Source organism: Drosophila biarmipes, chromosome 2R (genome assembly GCF_025231255.1).
Source record: "Drosophila biarmipes strain raj3 chromosome 2R, RU_DBia_V1.1, whole genome shotgun sequence".
Lineage (NCBI taxonomy): Eukaryota > Metazoa > Arthropoda > Insecta > Diptera > Drosophilidae > Drosophila > Drosophila biarmipes.
The window spans coordinates 11,555,782-11,569,933 of record NC_066615.1 but is presented as its reverse complement, the minus strand read 5'-3'; the positions used below and the strand labels follow the sequence as shown (position 1 = coordinate 11,569,933).

The window sequence follows — 14,152 nt, the reverse complement described above, 5'->3', positions numbered from 1 at the left end:
ACGATGTATAATTTACTCACAAAGTGGTGAGTTAAAGACTAATTGAACCTACATGTTTCGAATATCAGAACTATTTTTCCAAATAGAGGTTCTACCATATTTATTATTAAAGACAAATTTGAAACGCCTTTATTTTCAGTGGGCGGTAAAAGCTATAAACAATGTTTTATGGGAACTAACACGTAAATGGTTTTCTGAGTATGTTGCAATATTCCTATTAAAAATGTAAGTCAAAAGTAAACATTTAACTTTTGCACATATAAGGACAGCCTAAAGGCATTATTATATAATTTCGTTTTTTTTATTTTGAATAGCGCGCTCTTTCCAAGGAATTTCTATCGATATACCTTTTACGATATACCCATGACCTGACGATTTACGGTCACACTTATATGAGCGCCATCTATCAGGCGGTAGCGGTACCACTTGGCACCTAAAAGGCTGCAAAGTTATTTAAGCAAGGTTCAGTCTGGCAGCACCAATATTATTTGGCTTACGGTATCTAGCGTTGCCATATTCATGGAAGAGGAAGAATATAAGGCGGTAATATTCAAAAGTATATACAAAAGTATTGGGCATTAATTTAGTTTAATACAGACCTTGGTTCCGTAGATCCTGAAACCAGAACGGAAAATCGAATTGTTCCTCACGTAGCTAAGTATATAATTGCCCGTTTCGCCTAGCATTTTTGTTCTGATCAGGCTTACATGCCATAATAGAATAGGTTTAGTTTTATGATTGCTAGTATTGAAATTATCGAAATTTCTAAAGGATTTATAGGATGCAAGGGCCCGATCTTCAAGATTATTTAACATTTTTATAGATCTTTTAACCCTTCCCGCTTTGAGGAACTGCTCTCCTCAATTCGCTCTTCACGCTCTTTTGCTCTCTTCCTCCTGTGTCCTGCCCAACCACCACCAACAGGCGGTAGCGGCGGCATTCGAACTTTCAACCCCCGAAAAGCCACGTGCTCCTGCAGCTTTTGGCCTCCTTTCCGCGTGCGGCAATCAATGAAAGTGAAGCTTTGCCCAATTTAAGTCCGCTGCCAGCCGAAAATTTCCATGCAGAGTCCTGCGACCGTGGCAGAGTGTGCGTGCGTGTGCGAGTGGGCCTGCGCTGGTGGTGGCGAACTCACCACTGATTCCAACCCACCACGCCAGTCCGCGAGCTTCGCGCGGCGCCAAGCGATTTGGATTCATTTAACAGCGGAAAGCACAAACCAACGGTCGTGAAAACCGAGCAAAGCTCCGTGAAAAACGCAGAAATTCGGCGAACGAAATTGATATCGGGCGTTGAGCTGGACTAAGGCGGAAATCGAGGAAAATCGCTGATTTTCCCAGGCGCGCGAGTGTGTGTGTGTGAAAAGTCGCTGAAGAGCAGCCAGGAATTGCAAGCCCACAGCCAAGACAAACTTCGGTACGGAGCAAAAGGCAAGGCGAAACTTTCTGCCTGACGTGTCCTGCCCACCAACACACGCACAAATCTACACACATCCAAAGGACTTCCTCCCTGTCCTGCTCGCGCTCTCTCGCTCTCTCTCAGCCAGGCTCTGCTCTCTCTCCCCCATCTCTATCTGCCGGATTCTGTCGCAAAAACTCGAGGTTGGGGATGCACGTGGATTTCCGCGAAAACACTGAACTTAGCTTTATGTTAATTCCATTTGTTTCGTGCCCTTAGCGCCAACGAAAATCTGCATTTTTGCGCATTCAAAGCGAATTCGCATTCCGAAAAGCAACAAAGTGCCAAAATGGGCAATACATTCAACTTTGCACGTTGACATAAAGTACCTATGTGCAGTGCATTGTGAACATGGGAAAACAGAATCTGATTTTGGCAGGGGAACACATTCACTGATTAATCACTTGGCCGAACAGCCAGCGTAAACAAAAATTCTTAATTGGGTTCTCTGAGCGATTTTATTCGTTCACGCTTTCCAAGAATAGGGTTGTAATATATTATTATATTTTTATAAACGTTTCCTTAAAAGAAATCCCTATATTTATTTTACTTTATTCACTCTAATCGGATTCAAAATTTAAAATAAAGTTTTTTTAATAATCCTTTTTTTTTAATTTAATTTATTTCTTTTCATTTATTGATTTATTGTACTGGGAAACAAGTTTCCTTAAAGCTTTTTAGTCATAGAAAACCTTAAAAAAACATTTAAGGTGAATTCTATTTTTTGCGATTTTAGCAAAAACTCGCAATATTTTCATTATTTATTGATTTCATGCTTTTAAGAACAGGTTTTCTTTAAAAGAACGTATGTTATCTTATTATAGAGAGTCCTTCTAAGCCTTAAAAACCATTTGAGGTTCTCTTTTTTTTGGAGATTCTGGCAAAATGCATTGGGGCTGGCAATGGCATTGGCCGAGGGGATGTTTTGGCCACAAAAGCTCACCCCCACCCTCCCCATCGACCTCAACAGGCCAGCAGTTGATGCTGTGCCAAAAAATGGAAAGCACAAGCAATTGAACTTTGTGCCTGTCTGATTGCATTGTGTTTCCTCCCTGCTCTCTCTCTTCCTCCCACCCCACCCCTGGCGAGAGCGAAAGTTGGAGACAATGTACGATGGGTTGATATGGGGTCTATATAAGGTACTGGTACCCTGGTATTTTGGCAATCTTTTCGGCCAGACAACTGCACTGGTCGCCTGAATCTGGCCAAGCGCACTTCGCTTGGTGAAAAATTAATGATCTGTTTGGGCTGGGACTTGGGCACTTGGCTCTTATCGATTGCCAGCTTGCGGCAAAAGGTTAAGACGCACAAAGGAATATTAAAATCGAGAAAGGGGTTGGCTTTACTTCTCCCAGAACGCCCCACCACGCCCTAAGTTGGGTATCTTTTTGGCTGGTTGTTTGACAAAAAAGCTAATACAAATTACCATCATAATATTAATTTAAAGTGTTTTAGAAGTCATGATTAGTAAATTACAATTAAAAAAAATCAATAACAGCTTAGCTCCTATTAATAACAGTATGAATCTCGTAAAAAGATTTTAAATAAAATAACTAAATAATAATCGTTAAAATTTGTTTAACATATAAAGTGGCAAAAACGAACCTCAAGTTTATTTTACATCACAGTTGATACATTTTTCCAGTGTAGTATCTAACATCGGAAGTTTATGTGTTTACCTTTGGTAAATATATTTGATATTCTGTTATTTGTATACTTTATTATTATTACCAAGGAACTTAAGTCAATAGGGGTGAGTCAGTATACCTATGAAAATGTTTGTCTAAATAGTAAAAAACCAAAACAAACAATAAAATTTAGATTACAGAAGGAAAGGAAAACTGTTTATAACTCTAAACAACATTGCAAAATCAACATAGTGATTTCCTTGTTAAAATGAGACCTAATGGGGGCTTCAAATGCCAAAATACATGGAAACTTTCCACCTCAGCCAGCCCATCAGCAGCGTTTATTTACATAATGTTTTTGCAAAACAAACCTTCCTTTCTTCGAGCAGCAGCTGACCAAGGTTATGCATGCGTAAACAACCCGAATCCGGGGGCTTGGGGAGGTGTAATCCAACACCCAGTGGGGCAGGGGGAAGGGATCCCCATTGTCTGTTTAAAGTGCCTCCAAATGTTACCCCTTCCTGAACCGTCCGGTAGTCGCCGCTTTCCAGGAAACCTACAGCGGCGACTACCGCCAAACTCGAATGCATCGAAGGCTGAGCATCAAGGTCATTGGGAAGCGGAAACGGAAGTGGGGGTGGCTTCTGGTCCTCGTAGTGTCCTCGCAGATTTTCGGCGCAATTCTCGACTTGGCGCCAAACGATGGCCAAAATAAATTCGCAAGAGCAAAGGGCACAAGTTGCATATTGGCAGCCAGCAAACAACTTGCGCAATCCCTCTCTGTTTATATCTCGAGTGGTTCCCAAAATAGCCACAAATATGGCTATATGGTATTTCGAACTCAGCAGGAAATACTTTTGAGCGATTCGCAGGGAATGTATTACGGCGCAGCGTAAACAAAAGCCCATAAAATGTGCAAAATCGATTGCGTAAACAGAGTGCATTTCACTGGCAATCGAATGGCATGAATTATGCAGAAATCGGAAGAGACAGCTGGCTTTCCCTTTGATTTCCACCTCACCCGCAAAGCCGTTCTTATCGATTTGGCCTGCAACACGCCAAGTCATCAGATTCGCCTACTTGTTTTATTTTCACTATCCCCGCCCCCTTTTTCCGAGCTATTTCGAGGGCACTTTAAGCTTAAACTCGGCTATCCTGACCCCTAACCCCTGGCCGCGAGACGAAGGGGGATGAACTCGCCGTTTTTTGTGAGTAACCTTTTCGCCACGACGCAATTGGTTCTTGTCCTTTTTTTAGCCCAGGACCTAAGCTTTTCTACCTGGGTATGCGTTTTGGGGTAGCTTTGTTCGGTAAATTTCCATTCACTTAGATGCGAAACAGATGGATTGGCAGCTTTAAGTCCGCGAGTTATATAAGCAGGAAGTCCTATTCCTTAATGGGCTGCTGTCACTGCCGTCTTGACCCTCATTTAGTAATTTCCTACGGCAATGAAATAAGCATTGTGTTCAGCACCTCGTTCGGTGTGCGCGGGAGGGCCAAGTGTTTTAACCCAACCCAATGACAGGGCCATGGCCACATCCTTACCAGAGCTTTACTTAGAAACGCCGGTGATTGAAGGCGAAAAAACGAGACCACCCATCCACCCACCTAACTGCGACGTGGAAAGCAACAGCACAACAATCACAGGACTTTAATGTTTTCACACTCTGGTTTACGTAACAGCAATCAGATTGTGTAATCAGAGGACGAGAGTTTTCCCAGCGGCAGCGCGGCGGGGGCAAGCGTGTGGAAAGTGCGGCCAAGTGCATATTGCGTCCTTTGATTACTGCTCGTTTCCCTGCAATTTAATCAGAGACACTTGCCAGCTGGGGGCGTACTTTTTGGTTTCTGCATCTGTGACTACAAGATACACTTTGTGGGCGTAACTGGGTAAATATTTACCCGAACGGGCGCGGGCAGGCGGAAAACGCAATTGGAAAATGAGGCAGCCATCAAAAGACGTCATAGCACATTACGTATACGCAAGATGTGGAAGAATAGACCGAGCATGTATGGCCAGGAACCACTCCGCACCCCCGAGGAACCCCTTCCCCGCGAAGGCCATCAATGAAGCGGCAGGACGCCAAAAGCTCGCCAGAGCTTTGCACTCTCCCGCGGTGGTGAATTGCTGCTTCTTGCCACACAGCTGCTGCCCGTGCTCCCGACAACACACCCATGGCTCTCGCGCCGTCCGCTGCTGCTCTCTAGCCCTAATTTACTACGTCAGCAACAGAGGACGAGCCTCCAAGTAAATGGCCACCACATAGATGCCCCCAGGGGTAGGGCCACCCCAAGGCCCACCCCTCTTAATTCCGCCACCCAGGTTGCTCTTTTAGTTGCTCTTTCAATTTACAACGACCTTCTGCGGTGTTGTCGAAAATTTTGGCCCTCCCCTACACCGAGCAACAAGGTTCAGGAAGTCACGTTCTCGGCGGGTGGTTGGGGCGGTTAGTGACTCGTAAACAGTCCTCGGAGCTGCCTGCTTGTTTACTGCTGAAACTAAGGATCTAATTAACCTTTGACCCCCCACATGAGGGCCTGCTACACAGGCAGAATTATGTTGGCTATGGGATAGATGCAAAAAAACAAAAATGTATTTATATCCCCATGTTTACGTTGATTTTATATTGTCGCATCTCTTAGATATATTTTTGGTATGAATGCATTCCATGTATCCCAAGACTACTTTGATTGCTTAGATAGATTTCGAAATTTCTCAGCTGGAATTCTTATTATTTCAATTTTAAAAAAATTCAGGAAAAATACTGAAATAAAAAATTAGTCAAGGTTTGAGATTCATTTGAAGGAATTGCAAAAAAAATCTCATAAAAAACGAGTATAATCTTAGGTGCATTGCTTTTAGCAAACCAACTTCCCAGTCTGAATATGTTCTGCAGAAAAACTAATGAACATACACTGTTTGTGAATTCCCCTGGCACTGTACCCAATTTGCATAGTAATAAAATAGCGAAACTTGACAAGGGGGCTAAGGAAGGCGCGCGTGGGTGGGCCGGCGCAAAGTTTCCATTAACCAGCGCCTAATGGCAAACAATTAGGACGCAAATTGAGTTAGCAGCCACTAGAAGTGGTCTCAAGGACGAGCCGCTGCCACACAAATGGGCAAACAGCAAACAGCCCGCACACATGGATACTCGAGGAGTATCGATCAAACACTGGGTCTGGGGCGGAGTCCTTCCCGCCAGTCGTGGCACTTCCTAATCGACTGCTCCACTTTTCCGCAGACGGTAACCACGGATACTTCGCCAGGGCAATCCGCACGTTGATGGCTGCCACCAAAATCATCGATGCGCCGCGCAACGGCCACGAGATGGCGCCACTGAACACCCGGGCGAGGGGCGACGGCACCCACGGGGTCACCATCGTGCTCACCGCCCCGCAGCGCAACTCCGTGCAGTCGGTGGACATCCCGGGCAATGAGCCGGAGCGGGCCGCCTGGAGCGGCAAGATGCAGTTCTTCCTCAGCATCATCGGCTACTCGGTGGGCCTCGGCAACATCTGGCGGTTTCCCTACCTGTGCCAACAGAACGGCGGCGGTGAGTACGAGTATCTTAAGGATAGAGTTTAATCCAGGACCAAGTTAATTTATTACACTACAAGATATAGTTATACATAAAGGATTACCCGTTATTATTACGCAAAAAGGAGACTATTAAACATATGTATATCCATATTTCTATCCAAGCTAAAAAAATTGTTTAGAATCAATAGTTTAAAACATAAGAATATGTATGATCCGAAGTCTATCAGTATGAGAGGGCGTATAAGACGATTAGATTTAAACTAAGATTATATCAACATTTAAGAAGTTCATGGGTAAATATAAAGAATTTAGATATCGAAATAATGTAACAACTCAGGCGTTTATGTTATTACCTAATAATATTCTTAATATATTGGATATCATAATTATTACTTATCAGTTACTATTACATTTGATGACATCAATCCTGAAATGTTAGCTATTTCGTTACCAAACCAAGTCGATTATGAGTTTCCAAAGCGTTGGCATGGAATTTTTCGCAAAGCCTCGGATTACCGGGTAGCCGGGCGAAATGCGCTAGCCGGAGCAGTATTTTCAATCAATGTTTGACTGCACGGGTCACCTGAGCGATAACGCGAAATTGGGTAGACCCCCGCCACGCCCTGCGCCCGGCGACATGTGTCATATCCAATATCAGTTGGCCAACGCGGGCGAATGCAGCTAATCAGGTGCACAGCTTTGACAATAACATTATGGGATTTAATGTGCACTAATTGCCGGGCACTCGACGGCGGAAGGGCCCAATTGATGGCCTTGGGTGGGCTGGGTGTGGGCGGTGCTTGGTGGGTGGTGCCGGGGGCGCAAGGCAAGAGCACGCACATTTCTAATGGCGATTTAACCCCACCCCGGTCTTAATTCAATTACAATTGACAGCGTGACCGGGCATCGAAGTTCGAATACTCTCTAGCTGGCCAACCAGATATTTCCCGACCCGGCCAGAAATGCAAATTTCCGGCTGGCTGTGGATTGATTTTGTGTCACCTGTCAGTCAAAGGTGCACAGCAAAAAGAATAACAATTTGTGTTGAATGAATTTGGTTTCCTTTTGTTACCTTAGATAATAACATTTACTTATTCATTCCCGCTTTGAAATAAATGTAATTATTATTGTCTTATCTTTAAAACATTTTTAAAATTTAAATTTAAAATTCAGTTCGGAAAAATAAAAAACTAGGAAAACATATTTTAGAAGTAGATCTATCTAAACATCTTGTTGATACTGGGACATGTATTGTTTAACTACTAGACTTGGAAGAAAAATAATAATAATTTTAAGGTAATCTATGGATTGTATATCACTTAGATATCACTTAAGAAAGTTATAATATAATATGATATAAAACAGGTATCTTAACTATTATGTATTTCTGTGAGACTAAACCCTCTGCCTCCCCGTTTCAGGTGCGTTTCTGATACCTTTCATGGTCATGCTGGTGCTGGAGGGCATACCGCTGTTCCTCATCGAGCTGGGGATCGGCCAGAGGATGCGACTGGGAGCCCTGGGTGTGTGGAACACCATCCATCCCTGGCTGGGCGGCATCGGCATCTCGTCGTGCATAGTGACGCTGTTTGTGGCTCTGTACTACAACGTGATCATCACGTGGGTGTTCTTCTACCTCTTCAACAGCTTTAGGGTGAGTTGCTTTTTGGATAATGGATTCGCCCCATACTAACGTTATACTCCTCGATAGTATCCGCTGCCCTGGTCCACCTGTCCGTTGAACGGCACGGGCTTTGAGCTGGAGGAGTGCGCCAAGTCCTCGGAGACGACGTACTTCTGGTACCGCACCACCCTGGATGCCGCCCCCTCAATGGACGAGCCCGGCGGCCTCAAGTGGTGGATCGTGCTCTGCCTGATGCTGTCCTGGACCATTGTCTTCTTCATCGTGATGAAGGGCATCCAGAGCTCCGGCAAAGTGGTCTACTTCACCTCGCTGTTCCCCTACATTGTGCTGACCATCTTCTTCATCCGGGGGATTACGTTGCGAGGAGCCGGAGCCGGCCTGATGCACATGTACACGCCGAAGGTGGAGAAGCTACTGGAGCCCACTGTGTGGCTGGACGCGGCCACGCAGGTCTTCTACTCCTTCGGCCTGGCCTTTGGCTCCCTGATCGCCTTCGGGAGCTACAACACGCCCAAGAACAACTGCGTGCGGGATGTGCTCCTGGTGTCCGTCTGCAACGCCGTCACGGCCATCTACGCCAGCGTGGTCATATTCGCCATTCTCGGGTTCAAGGCCACCGTGAACGTGGACCGCTGTGTGGCCAGGTGAGTCAGTGGGCCGGGGAGTGGGTCGTACGCACCAGTGGGTCCACTGGGAGGGGTCATCCATACACTGACCAGTTGTAACCGGCGCAGGGCCACTGCCTTTGTATCTATTTGCGTATCAATGAGTCGCCGGCTCGGTGGGTGCACCTCGGCGCCCATCCATTGATATTCGAATCGATATATGGAATCGCGGTCGTGTCTGTCAATTTGCATCAATTAACGGACCCCATTTGAGTTATGCACAATTGCTCTTGAACCGGCTCTCTGTCGGGTTCTAACCGACTTCAACCGGGTTCCATTGATTGCTCACCCTTTCCTCCTTTTCTCGCCCCCAGTAATACGGACATCCTGGTCAGGAATAAGCTGATGGGCGCGAACGAGACCCATAACTACGAGCAGACCATGGCCATGCTGAATGGCACCGAGCTGACCAGGCTGCAGTTGAGCGAGTGCAGTCTGGCCCACGAACTGGACAATGTGAGTACTGTCGGGGCTGGGGGATCCTTCAATCCAGAGTCTAGAGTCTTACCACATCCATTTCTGCCAACAGGCCGCCGAGGGCACTGGCCTGGCCTTCATCGTGTTCACCCAGGCCATCGTGGAGCTGCCCGGAGCTCCCTTCTGGGCAGTGCTCTTCTTCACCATGCTGCTGTCGCTGGGACTGGGCTCGCAGATCGGCATCCTGGAGGGCATGCTGTGCACCCTCTTCGACATTGACATTATCAAGCGGGTTAAGAAACAGCACGTCACCGGCGTGGTGTGTCTCTTCTGCTTCATTGTCGGTTTCATCTTCTGCACAGGTGCCGGCGAGTACTGGCTCAAGATGTTCGACTCCTTTGCCGGCACCATTGGCCTCGTCGTGGTGGCCCTCATGGAGATGATAGCCGTGATCTTCATCTACGGGCACGAGCGGTGAGCTTAGGATTGCTCCTATAGTTGAGACCGAAACACTAAAGACGTCTTCCCACAGCTTCACTGAGGACATCTACCAGATGACTGGTTACCGACCTGGTCTCTACTGGCAGTGGACTTGGCGGTACATTGGCCCTGTCATCATGGTCTGCATCCTGGTCTCATCGGTAGTCTTCATGGTCATCAGGAATCCCACTTACGGAGCCTGGAATGCCGATTTGGTAAGTGGTAATGCGTACTTTCGAAAGGCATTTTGTGGAGCATCTAAGAAGACATTAGGCATATCATATGTTTAAGATAAAATTACGAGAAGAGATTATAAGGATATTAAACTACCTCTTTATATAGTATACAAATATTTAAGAGTTCAACATAGTATAGAAACAATGATCAAAATGTGTATAATTTTTAAGGGGAATTATAGTAGCATTTTCTACTTAGCTGAGATTAACTTATGGTTTAACTTGCTTTCTAAACATGTATTTGGGTTTGAATGGGTTAAACAGATATTACCCTTACCCTTTCTAACTAAGTTCTTCCTTTCCACAGGGCATGATCGAGCAGAAGAGCTACCCCAACTGGGTGATGGGCATCGCCCTGTCCATGATCCTGGCCGGCGTCCTGCCCATGCCCATCGTGTTCCTCATGCGCAGCTTCCAGTGCCTGAAGGTGGACCTGGACATCCACCAGGGATCGATCCGGCGCAACGAGACGACCGCCTCCACCAAGGAGATGATCGACAACGACGACGATGTAAGTGCAGACCCACCCTCGAATCGGCTGACAACTCTTTCGATCCAGTCTCGATTTGAGCTTTCTTTGTACCATTCGTTGTGTTCCTAGGCTAAGATTACGCCCATCTCTCTTTTGGTCTATTAAATGTGACTAATTGTGTCTTTCTCTCACCTAACGATACATTCCTCACTCTTGCGCTTGTTTTTCCTATCTGACAATGCTTACATCCAAATACCGAATACATAACCAAACTCACGCCCATTGTCGTTCAGAACATGAGTCCGGATATGCCACCGCAAGATTCACTAGCGGCGACACGCTTCACAATTGGAGACTTTGAAGTAAGTTGTGCCTCGTCCTGGATAGCAAAAAGCCCCGATCCCCGATCCCATCGCCACCTGCACATCTCTGAAACACTAAGGCTAATCACACGATTCTCTGCTCTTCTTTCCCTCTGCTCCCGTGTCCACTTTCATTGGTCAATGTTTTAGAATTAGAACGAACCGTAACCGAAAATGAAATCGAAGCCATGGATACGAACTCAAGGGCAGCGCCAAGTTTTAGAGAACCCCACAAAGAGATCAGCAACCAGATAGAACTAGGCTAGCTCTACAAGTAGTTCACATAAGCCCTTTGCATGGCCCAGAAACACAGAACACAGAACACCGAACACCGAACACTGAACACCCAGAGAGACCGAAAAAGCCAAGGACATGCCTCGACTCAAGTAGAAACCAACTGCTCATCCTCGGTTACCAAGCAATTACCTGTACTCAATACCACTAAGAACTAATCAACGCACAGCAATTAATCGTAGCTAGAAAAACAATCGCAAGCAGCTCTTTTAAACCGATGAAAAACTGAAAAGGCCAGAACAATTATTTACAAAACTTAAGTTTAGGGAACGACTAGCAAATCGCATGGGGCTCAGGATCAGGAGTGGGGCAATGAGTGTACATAGATCTAGGCAGTTCTGATCCCGAGTAGAAATCCAATTGGCGGCTGATCGTGGCTCATTCGCAGGTAAAGTAACGAGGGTTAAGCAGTATTTTACCATATAAATTTCGTTTGTTGGTTCGTTTGTTTGTTCATTGTTTCAATGTTTTTGGTATGATTCAAATCCTTACATGCAACCAGCGGCGGATGTACATCTACTTTACATCTGCTCTACAGTTGCCACTGGTCTTCCAGTCGTTATCATTTGAAAATTCTGCTTTGGTGTAGAGAGCTTTCGCTTGAGCTTGTGTAGAACATCGAGTATACGCAGCGTGGTGTCAGCTCATTTGATTTATGTACTATGATTTCGTAAGCAGTTCTTGATTTCCTAGAGGACGCTGTGCGTCCATTTGTTTGCCTGACACCTTGAAGGGTGGCCTCATCCGTTCTCCCCTCTTCTCTTGACCTAGGACGACGAGGACGACGAGAACGACTTCAGTGGGCCGGCGCTCGGCGGTCACGTGAAGACCCAGAGCGATTTCTCCGACGACGAGGAGGAGGACAAGCCCATGACCATGCGGATGATGATGATGCGTCCGACGACCACCACCAAGACATCGAACGCGCTCAATGTGCCAACAAGCAGAAAGAACAACTACAAGAAGGGCGCGTACGATGTCTAGAGGAGCCACAAACCGATAACTAAGCACATACAGATCCAGATAAAGATGCAGACACAGACGCAGATGCAGATACAGATACAGGTAGAGGTCCAGATACAGATACAGGTCCAGGCAAGTGAAGAACTAGTTTAGCTGAGACGAGCGTTGGGCGGAGAGAGTGCGTGCCGAGCTGAGCGCAAACATTTATAAATATTTACTATAAGTATTTTAACATAATTTAAATCTAATCTAAGTAATTACCAGAATAAACAGCCGAAGAATTGCATTCGAGTGCGTAACTAAAATTGTTAAATCGTACTTTAACACAAGCTGAACTAAACCCAAACAAAAACTAAACTAACTTTTAAAAACTATGTACGAGTACAATGTGCCGCAGGACGTTAGGTATTATCCAAAACGGGTTGCTAAAGGTTTAAATTCGATTACGTAGCATTTAGTTGGAATGCTTAAAGCTTTACCATTAGACACTCGAGCACACAAACTGAAAGTATTTCCGATCCCCACGCCGCACTCCTCTCCCATTCCGATAATCCCGATAACACCTATAAACCAGATAGTCCCGATAATCCCCAGAACTCCCGCCACACCCGGAGATTGCTCTTCGACGGCATTCGCTTTATAGTCGACTTAGCCAGCGCATTTCCAAAGAGTTAAACTCAACATTTAGTTTTAGTAGAGATATGCCGTTTTAATTTCGACCTCAAGTAGAACTCGTCCGACCTATAATTAGCGTACGTAATCTCAAAGGAGTTACACACTTTAATATTACTTCAAACAGGTTAAGAGCGTTGAGACACAATATTAACACTTCGAGTTCTAGTTGAGTTATACAAACAAATACCTATACTAACTATATTGACTAGAGAAAGATACATGGAATGTGTGATATTCTAAATAATATCCTCAATGTTTAGGTGTTAAGACTCTTCATCCCCTCCCCCCAGGTCACTCAGTCAATCTATTTTCCCCGTTCAAGCCACTCAAGAGTATTTTCCCACACTGACAGAGCTACACAAGGAAAACAAAACATGAAAATAACTGCTGTGAATAGTTTTAGTGGTTGTAAAGTTCTACCGAAGAAGGGAAACCATAAAGCGTCTAATATTTAACTAGTTGTTAAGCGGCACCCCATTGTTCACTTGAGTTCACTCCACAGGATACCTGCAAAGATTGTCCCAGCCATATTTCCAATTCGGTTTCCGCAAAATGGTTCTCATACGATCCCAAGCCTCCCCCAACTTTCTCTTATTTCGGTAAGGCAAGGGCAAGGCAAAAGCACCACTGATATCTAACGACTACTGACAACTGAATCAAAACACATGGAACTTCGAAGTACTCAAAGTCAATGCAAAGGACGGACGGCAGAACGTTGAAGACAATAAGACAAATATAGAAATATACTTATGATATGGCCCGTCAAGTTTAGAGCGATTTGTAATTGCCGACGCGGTAGATTTCCCCATAGCAGAGCAGGAGTTTTGTCCACTTTTACCTTATTTTTGGGAGACATGTATCCATTTTGTACACCGCCAATCCAGAGCAGTTCCAATCAAGGATCCGATTAGTCAGCAGATTTATACGTACGTTTACAGTAGGAGGCCCCCAAGTAATTAGTTGCCCCTCCCCCACCTCGTCCACTGAAGTCGAGTCCTCGCAATGCAAACGCAACCGAAACCAAATACACAGTACCATGCCTAATTGTAAAGTTTACTTGTTTACGCCACTATATATACGAGCATTAAATCTATATATACAGTACATATTAATCTATATACCTAGCTCTACTATAAATATTGTATATCAATTATTGTCGTAGTGCTAAAGCCCCGGACTTGTGTAAATTTGAATGTATTAAAGCCACTGCAAGGAGAAGAATACTTATATGAAACATTATTATACCGTACGCAAGAAATTATTATTAATAAAGATATTTCATGATTAGTGCGTTAAGTTGAAGAAGAGCAAACGAA

General features: G+C 45.0%; 1 protein-coding gene across 3 annotated transcripts; it reads left to right on the top strand.

The window, feature by feature from the left end:
• Positions 1–1,215: 1,215 nt before the first annotated feature.
• LOC108030112 (sodium-dependent neutral amino acid transporter B(0)AT3) lies at positions 1,216–14,152 on the top strand. 3 transcript variants are annotated; one of them, XR_006367616.2, is made up of 11 exons: positions 1,216–1,416; positions 6,329–6,640; positions 8,049–8,281; positions 8,339–8,916; positions 9,252–9,393; positions 9,467–9,828; positions 9,887–10,049; positions 10,378–10,581; positions 10,836–10,904; positions 11,055–11,586; positions 11,970–12,106. XR_006367616.2 is itself a non-coding variant. In XM_044091684.2 (9 exons), the coding sequence occupies exons 2-9, from the start codon at positions 6,370–6,372 to the stop codon at positions 12,180–12,182; spliced, it is 2,166 nt and encodes a 721-aa protein (XP_043947619.1). In that variant the 5' UTR covers positions 1,216–1,416; positions 6,329–6,369; the 3' UTR covers positions 12,183–14,152. The 3 variants fall into 3 exon arrangements, 2 of the variants coding, with proteins under 2 accessions (XP_043947619.1, XP_016958296.1); XM_044091684.2 differs by lacking the exons at positions 10,836–10,904; positions 11,055–11,586 and having other exon boundaries at positions 11,970–14,152; XM_017102807.3 differs by lacking the exons at positions 1,216–1,416; positions 10,836–10,904; positions 11,055–11,586 and adding an exon at positions 1,440–1,601 and having other exon boundaries at positions 11,970–14,152.

Excerpts from the sequence above, each read along its gene's own strand:
- LOC108030112 (XM_044091684.2), top strand. The coding sequence starts at position 6,370 with ATGGCTGCCACCAAAATCATCGATGCGCCGCGCAACGGCCACGAGATG. Across the intron at positions 10,050-10,377 it reads GAGCCTGGAATGCCGATTTG|GGCATGATCGAGCAGAAGAG; the intron begins GTAAGTGGTAAT and ends TCCTTTCCACAG. Across the intron at positions 10,582-11,969 it reads TGATCGACAACGACGACGAT|GACGACGAGGACGACGAGAA; the intron begins GTAAGTGCAGAC and ends CTCTTGACCTAG.